This window comes from Antedon mediterranea, chromosome 7 (assembly GCF_964355755.1).
Source record: "Antedon mediterranea chromosome 7, ecAntMedi1.1, whole genome shotgun sequence".
Taxonomy (NCBI): Eukaryota; Metazoa; Echinodermata; class Crinoidea; order Comatulida; family Antedonidae; genus Antedon; species Antedon mediterranea.
This window is the reverse complement of record NC_092676.1, coordinates 7,686,152-7,695,219: the sequence shown is the minus strand read 5'-3', so window position 1 is coordinate 7,695,219 and position 9,068 is coordinate 7,686,152. Positions and strand designations below refer to the sequence as shown.

The following is a 9,068-nucleotide window of genomic DNA, read 5'->3' as shown; positions in this document are numbered from 1 at the left end:
TGAACTGTAATTTTACAGCAAAGAGCTGCTATTGTATCAATCTTTAAAAAACTGTCCAGGCCTGAAATAAACTGTTATGGCCATATATGGCAATACCATTTTCATATAAGGTAATATCACTACCATATTTGGTAATACCATTTCCATATATGGAAACATTCAGCAGTCTGGACAGAGTCTAAGTAGTAGATAGTACATGTTGTCTTATTTTCATTGCATTAGCCTACACATAAGGAATTCAGATGCATCATGTGACTTTTATTGTTTGTTGTTTCATGCAAAAATTAAATTTGGCAAAATCCTTCACTAATCCATGTTTCTTCACTTTTTATCTTAAAAAATTTGATGTACATTCAATCTGACCAATCAGCTACCTTTGTTGAAAGTATTGGAACTTTAAAACTTGTTGTACTAATTCTTGCATAGCACCATATTCATGCACAGTTTGATTATTGACGTGTATATGCATCAATGGTGTTATCACGGTGATTAAAATGATTAGACTACACGAGTCAATTGTCATGACTTAATCTGAATACCTCTTGTTTTGACTGGCTTTACATTTGTAGATAAGGTTTGTAGTGATGTTTTTTTTGTTCGTTTACAGAACTATTGTATGGGTTCTAGTGTTCATTGGTGTTAATGTTTTACATTTAAAGACATGTTCCTACAACCTGGGGGAGGGGAGCGGTGGGGAAGGGTTAATTTCATTTCAATTTACCAATGATTTATTTTCAGAATACAAATTGAACACAATCGGCTTTGTTGCATTTTAACAAGTCCTCAATTCAATACATTTATTAACAGATTTAATAATTATCATACCTGATATTACAGGTTTTTGTTTTGTACAAAATCTAATTATGTCAAGTTATTCTACAACCGTTTTCCGGAGAAAAGCTGAATTGACCAATATAAAAATGTAATATTAAAATTGCAAGTATTAAAGCAAAAATGGAACATATCGGTTTGGCAAGTGTAGCATAACTAAGACATTCTTGATTTTGAATTTGCTGGGAACACACTATTACTCGCGATACAAACCTTTACACATTACTGTGTAATACATTATTTATCATTATTAGCAATCGAAAATCTCCTTGTTTTTTGTAGGGACATGTCACATTGAAATAGATGTTGGATATTTTAATTATTTAAGTTTACTTTTTTACTATATAAAATAACCTCTTTACACATGTATGCAAATGTACTTCAGTCACATGTTATTATAAATAAATACACAGCATCAACCAAATATACATTGTTGACATATATTATAGTGTTAGAAATACAAAACAGAATATTAATTAATCAATTTATAAAAATGTCAAAAACTTTACCATAGTGCTGAACATAATATTTGTCATAAAAAGAAGCAAAGATTATATTTTTACAAAACAAACAAATGTAAATATAAACATGTATATACAGACAGACACAAACAAACAAACATAATAAACAAAAACAAAACATATTTATTATATAACATAAACATAATAAAGATTGTACATCAGCAAAAAAACCGTTTTTTCCCTCAAAATATACTGTCTGGTATGAAATAGAAACGAACAATTTAAAGTTGTTAATATTTAGTTCGTTTTTAGAACAATTACATTTTTTTACGAATAAATTAAAATATGTTGAGTACCTTCCCATTATCTTGGATTGTTATGTAATCTCAGCTGTTAGACTACATACAACAAAGAGATATACAATTCCTAGAATATTGTCTCATTTTGTCCTTCAACATTTCAAATAGAAGTACAGTACCTTAATTAAATTGTCTTATTAGTTTTTAATTGTACCTTTAAATTTACTTGAAACTGAGTAATTCAACAATCTTGGTTTTCGATAGTTGCTTTTTTATAATTCTTTCTTTGACCACCTTGCCAAAAAAAATGTAAGTTTTGTTTAAGTAAGTATTAAAAATGTTATGTTTAGTTTTATAAAATTGACCATTTTTACCATAATTTTTTTGAATTTGAGATTCAGCATCTGATTGGTTGGCAGCTGTTTAAAAAAAAGTGGGGTGCGGAGTTGCGTTAAAAAAAGTTATTAACGAAATTAATAATTGATTGAAATAGAAATTTTTAATAATTAATTCCTTATGATTGAAATAATGTTCTTTATTCTTAGTTTCACGGCAGACAGTATATATTTCAGAGCAATACATAAAATATTCATGTTTTTCAAGATTACACATTTTTATTAACATTAAAAAAACAGTTTTGTGCATAAAATATGACGTTGACGATATGACTAGGATTTTTTGAGTATGTGTGTGTGTGTGTGTGTTTTTAGAGTGTTCTTCCAATCTCGTATTTTCAGAATTTCTGATTGGGTATAATTGATTTTCAAGTATATTTGTCAGGAAAAAAAATAAAGATATATCCAAATTGATTAACAGCATACTATGCAATAAATGTATGTTCAAAAAGTGAAACATTAAGAAATTAGCAATGTAAAAAATTCTTTTTTTTTGTGTACAAACCAAGATTTTTATTTGTTTTAAACATTACCATTATGAATCGAGAAATTGTGGAATGGGCGGCTAAATCCAAAGAAACATAATTATTATTATTGTTAGTACTTAAAACGACTTTTGTTTTATTGTTAGGTACAGTGTCTATAGATAAAATTGTTACATTTTTAAAAATCTGAAAATAAATGATATTTATCAGACGTATTTTCAAAATTACTTCTTCAAACTATTTACTGTTGCTTAGCAATATTCTTTAAAAAATGTTTAATTTTCTAGAATCAAACTCCACTATTGAATCTCGTCCGCACTTTCTGGGAATTCTACATGACATTTTTAGATGTATCAAATTTGTTCTCATTTCCAGTTTGATTTTAGTAAAAAACCGAAAACGATGTTATAGTGTGAATAAGTTTTATTCTAAAAGCATTGATAATAACTTTACAGTAATGAGGGGGAAAAGAATTTGGTATTCAATTCAGGTAACAGAAACTTCCATCCATTTATCTTCAGAAAAATATTTAATATGAAATTGTATGATATATAATAATAACAGTATTTTCTTGTGTCAAAATCTCTTGGGTAAAATGAAAAAAATTTTACTTTTAATTAAATCGGCTGTGCAATTCATAGAAGAATTTTTTGTTCCCATTTTTCGAAAAAATTATTTTTAAACTAAAATTTTCTTCTTGAAATGTGAATGTTACAATTCTAATTCTACTACTACTTCTGTTTATCTTAAATTTCAAAAAGGTAAATATTTATCAAAAAAATATCAGTGGGACAGTAAGTTAATTGGCTATATATGCAATTTATTTCAATTAATATAATTGACAGGATAAAACAAACCTGTTTTAATAAAATAAACAAAATTAGAATATTTACTATGTTGGTATTAAATCAAAAAGCAAATATATTTATGGTAGTTGTTTTACATAGTTGTTTTTAAATCAAAATTTGTGATTGAATGCTTTTAGTTGTTATTGTTAGATATCCATGTGTTGTGTATTGTCATATTCTCTCATCTCAGGGTTTTAGATGTCAAATTAGGTTTAAAATTATTTAAAAAATCGAATATTAAATTCTTATGTTTTACTGTCTGAATGGTGTCCCCACCACCAACTTATTAATTGTATGAGTTTGTTGAACATCATACTAACATTAAACTTTGACCTTACTTTTGACCTTCTCTTGACCTTACTCATCGGTTTCATTACCTGTTGCTATGTTCATTCGGCATACATCTGTTGATTTGGTCAAATAATGCTCTTAATAACTAGCTCACATTAAACTTTGACCTTACTTGTGACCTTCTCCTGACCTTACTCTTGACCTTGCTCTTAATAACTAGCTCACATTAATAATAAGCACTACTCAAATCTAGAATCTCATGTGCGCTTCTGGGAATTTCCCAACAAATCTCATTTTTCTGTTTCTATTTCAGTCAGACAGTAGATTTTTTAAATCATTCTTTTTATTTGCCAAAGCCTCTCGTTTGATCTCTACTTTTTTTTCCCCAGTAATATTTACCTAGATTATTAGGGTTCCAGTTTTCTCGCAAAAGGAAAATTTCATCCTTATCATATCCATTAAATTTCTAGTATATCACTGCTGTTTAGAATTTTATCCCTGTCAAAATTAAATTACTTTTTTATAGCCTTTGTTGTTTCAAAGAACTAAATATAAACAAAAAATATTATATATACAATTATTATCCTATATTTACAACATACTTTTGTTTACTGTAAACATTTGATAATTTAGTTGACGTATAGAGCGTTCTCACGTAGGCTGCAATCGGTTAGGCTAATGGTAGCTCCCAATCTAGATTACAGTCCTCTAGTGTGAACTTGGCCTTACTCTTTTGTTGTTCTAGTGTGAACTTGGCCTTACTCTTTTGTTGTTCTAGTGTGAACTTGGCCTTACTCTTTTGTTGTTCATTTAGAACAAATGTTTTGTATATCATTATATACTGTAATAATTTACTAAAACAAAAACTGGAACCCTGTTTTTAATATGCCTTACCTTGAATTTGTCAAAAAATTATTATTATTATTAATTAAAAAGATTATATACTTTTATTAAATATTTTCTTGGTGCTTCTCATTTAAAACTAAATTTTTTTTAAAGCCGCAGCATGTTATTTTGTTAAAATATTTTATTTATTGTGAATCAAAGAAAACGAAAACAGAAGTACAGTTTTGGTAACCATTCCAATTTGCAATTATTAGAAAAAAATTAAGCAAAAATTATCAAATTATTTTATTTTTAAGAATATGAAGAAAAAAAAGTTGTTTTTTGGACCTTGTTGTATTTTTTTTGATCAAGGTTTTTTTTAATGTTGAAAAAGTGGACAGTAAAAAGTGGAAAGCGTTTCCATTTTGGTAGGAGACTTTTTGACTGCGTGATGAAATTCAAAAGGCAATGAAGCATGACATACCTATTGCTATTTTCTGCGCATGTTTCTACAAACTTAACGTGAAATCTCTGTGAAAGTGTTGTTTGTAGACATGCATAGATGATTGTAAAGATTTCTTGCTTTGTCGTCTTTAGCATTATGGTTGCGCAATCGGAAAGTCGTGAAAATAGGAGTTGTTTCGGATTGTGACGGTAGGACTTGTGACAGAAACATGTATCATCAGACATAACAGATACAATTCATGTTTTATTCGGCACATTCAAAGATAGACACGCCATGCACATAATTCTATTTGCTAATAGACTTTCTAGGTCGTTCCGCTTCACTGCTCCGATAATGCTTGTAGTAATAATCACCAAGTGAACAATTTGCATCATTTATTCGTACTTATCTCAAAAGATGAGATCTGACAGTTTATGCAAATGTTTTCTTGGTGTCTTTACTGTTAGTTAACGTTATTTGGAACCAGTTAAATTGTTTTTTGTTAAGGTTGAAATACATTTTTTAAATAGTTGTGTTTTCATTATTTAATGGCTTCCAAAAATGTTAATAAAATATGTCTACTGATTGCTTTAGTCTTTTATTTCAAACGTTACCAAGTTTTGTTAATTTTATTTTTTAGTTCAATATTGAAAAATAATACATGGGTTTGAAGAATTAATATACATAACATTTTTACTGTGGTATTTGTTAGGCAATGAGTAGTCAGTAGTATAACAGTTTATAATGCACTATTGGCTATAATATTGACAATAGTATGACTTGTTGTTTATTTGTTTAAATAATTGCTAATTAGTATTAACTATTAGATAATTTTAATTAAGTAATTATTCTACAAGCTTATTGGGGCAGTGAAGCGTAAAAATCCTTTCTTGTGAACTGTGCGAGCTATATGTATGGTAGTCTAATAAACAAGTTAATTAGAATGTTTTGTACAAGTTGTCGTTCATTAAAATGTGAAAATTTTAAATTAGGGATATTTTGATTGAGACATTGCAACACAGAAGACGTTGAAGGCTGTGACTTGTGTTACGAGATGGACACCAAAGATCTGGAAGTTTCTAACACCAAGCAGTCTGTTTTACTGAATTAGGTATAAACATCACCCCAACCGTCTCACAGTATTTCTTCTTCTATTGAGTCCAACAAGATTTTGCAACTAGTAGGCCTACTAGAAGCGACTGTGAGTGACAGTGGCTGAGTGTGTGAACTAGTACACCGGGGTAACCTCCTACTCGTCTCGAAAGATGTACTAGGTTCTTAAAGTGCACACAAGCAATATGCATATACACTAGACCTACAGTTTATAGTCCTTACCCAAGAAGACTTGTTCTACCACCAGAACCATGGACTAAGTGATTCTTGAACCCTTACTGGTGTTATGGCTATGGATTACAGTTCCACTGTCTTAACCGCCACTCACTCGATCTGCACCTCCTGCCCACAAGTAACAAACTCAGAAAGGGAGCCGATAGGACCACACAGGGTCCTGTAATTCCTGTTACAAGGCAAAATTTTGCCCTACCCTCCCATAAGCCCGTAAATGTTGCCCTACCCTCCCATAAGCCCGTAAATGTTGCCCTACCCTCCCATAAGCCCGTAAATGTTGCCCTACCCTCCCATAAGCCCGTAAATGTTGCCCTACCCTCCCATAAGCCCGTAAATGTTGCCCTACCCTCCCATAAGCCCGTAAATGTTGCCCTACCCTCCCATAAGCCCGTAAATGTTGCCCTACCCTCCCATAAGCCCGTAAATGTTGCCCTACCCTCCCATAAGCCCGTAAAAAAAGAAAGGTATGCATTCTTGATTTCAAACATTTATTTCAAGTTCCATTTTCAATGGATAACATGTTTACAATTCAAACTACTTCAGCTGTTAATGTTCTAATTTACACACACATTTTAGAGATATATATTTATATTAATATATACTATATTTGGCTATAAAATATTTATCAGAAAAGGTAGGTATACAGCACCATTATTAGATAACAAAAACAATTTCATAATTTAAAAAAAAAAACTTTTTTTATAATTTGACATTGGTTATTCTCTACAATGAAAACTTTATTTTATCAATTTCGCATATTAAGTATAATAATTTTATGTCTTTATGTGATATTACAAATAATGAATGTTTACGAGGTGCACAGGACAGTCTGGCTTTTCAACGAATGAAAATATTCTCCCATTCAATGGATCCAAAAACATTCATTCTAAACCCCAACATTCTCAACATGTTTAGAAAAAGCTGAACAAGCAGTAGAATGAATAGAACTTTTACCGTGCAATGGAGTACTGGACGATCAACATGTGATACAAAATTAACCAATCAGGTAGTAAGGATACACACATGTGCGTTAAAATATGTCTGTATAGTTTGTTGCTTAAGCTTGGTTCCCATTAGAACGTAACGCAAGGACGTAAACGCAACGCAAGCTAGTTAAGCTTGGTTCCCACTAGAACGCGTTTAACCAATGACAAGCAAAGTTATAGACAGTTAGCAATCACAAGCGAATAAGCCATCGCTTGTGATTGGTCAATTCACTTGCGTTGCGTTACGTCCTTGCGTTGCGTCGCTAGTGGGAACCACGCTTTACAATGCAATTTACAAAAATTTACTGTAGAATTTCCTAACATTTTAAATACCAAATGATTTTTTTCACAAAGCTTAGAAGCTGTCATTATCTCTACTTACAGTTATTTATTTGTAATACTGTTACCTCCCACCCTTATTAACTCACTTTTTCATACTACTGTACTGTATACTATTTTGAATACAACAGTTTTAATTTGTTGCTTATCTTGATGTTATGTTGCCAGACTTTTTAAACGCCTGGTTGGCACAATGTAGGCACAATGTAGGCACAATACAAGATAGTTGACCAATCACAAGCAGGGACCAAGTTTTAGACTGAGCATCATTTTGAAATCAGATTCTGTTTTTGATTCATTGTAATACTAATTACCCTACATTATATTAATTTGAAATGCTTTTCGCACAAGTTGTAAAAACTGCATTTGAAATTAGCCTTACATATTCTTATAATCATCTGTTTTCACTTGTTTTTTGTTTATCGTAGAACGCTTTATGCCGTTCTATGTTCATTCCTGAGATGCTCTCTCCAGCTTGCATTCGTTTGCGTCCGATGTAAATCATTACTACACCACCAAGAAGCGCAAAAACACCCATGCCAATATTTACTATTATTCTGAATTTATTCTTTGTGCTGTTGATAATGGTGTCTCTGAAATAAAAGAAAAGACAAATGTTATTAGTGTTTTAAGATCTGTCTACACTACTATCAGACTAGTTTGACAAAGAAAGTGTGATGTGCCTAAATATGGTAGTGATATGACATTATCATCCATATATGGGCACATCACATTCTGATGTTGAAAAATTGAATCCTACTGCATTTTATTGAATATGGAATTAGAATGTTAAAAATATTGAATGTTAAAAAAACCTTACGATACAAAATCCGGAATATCTTGATCTGACTTGTAGCGTCCCATAAATACCAATATCCAACGATCCACTTTGTTCGGCCGTGTTGCTCGTAAATGGAAACCTTCTAAAACTAAAAAAAAAAAAAAATTGTATTCGGTAACTGTAGGTAGTGCAATAAATTGCTATATAAAAGTATAATTATGATAACTGATAGAATTTTTTAATCAATGATTAATGTCAATGATATTCAATGACTGCAATTAATATTTACCACTCTTAAAACATAAAAAGACAAATACTATTTGAAAGAGTGTACTTACTCGGGTTCTTACCATCTGCGGCAACTTCATTTTCCTTTACTTTATCAACATCCTTTTCACTTTTTGTACATAGTTTTCTAGCTGAAGCTAGGCTCATTCTGGGTTGCCTACAACTCCTTGACAATCCTGCTGGTGATGACCCGAACGGCAACGCCGGTGATAAACATATGCCTCCTCCACCTTCTAACATGGGCTGACCAATCCTAACAGTTCTGAAGCCTAATCGGCTAATATTTACTATTCCACGAAACATCATGTTCAAATCAATAATGAGCAACAAATATTTAAGCTTACAAAAAAGAATGTACCACCATTACCAATACAACATGAAAACATGCACGTAGGCCGGCCCGCTCCTGGATATCCGTCTCGCGACTAGACTCGACTCCACCTCCTA

The 9,068-nt window shown here is 31.1% G+C and overlaps 1 protein-coding gene across 1 annotated transcript; it reads right to left on the bottom strand.

Moving 5' to 3' along the window:
• Positions 1–6,691: 6,691 nt before the first annotated feature.
• LOC140054399 (uncharacterized) lies at positions 6,692–9,046 on the bottom strand. The gene is made up of 3 exons (XM_072099378.1): positions 8,672–9,046; positions 8,373–8,481; positions 6,692–8,145 (listed from the first exon to the last, which is right to left on the bottom strand). The coding sequence occupies exons 1-3, from the start codon at positions 8,925–8,927 to the stop codon at positions 7,947–7,949; spliced, it is 564 nt and encodes a 187-aa protein (XP_071955479.1). The 5' UTR covers positions 8,928–9,046; the 3' UTR covers positions 6,692–7,946.
• Between the last annotated feature and the right edge of the window lie 22 nt (positions 9,047–9,068).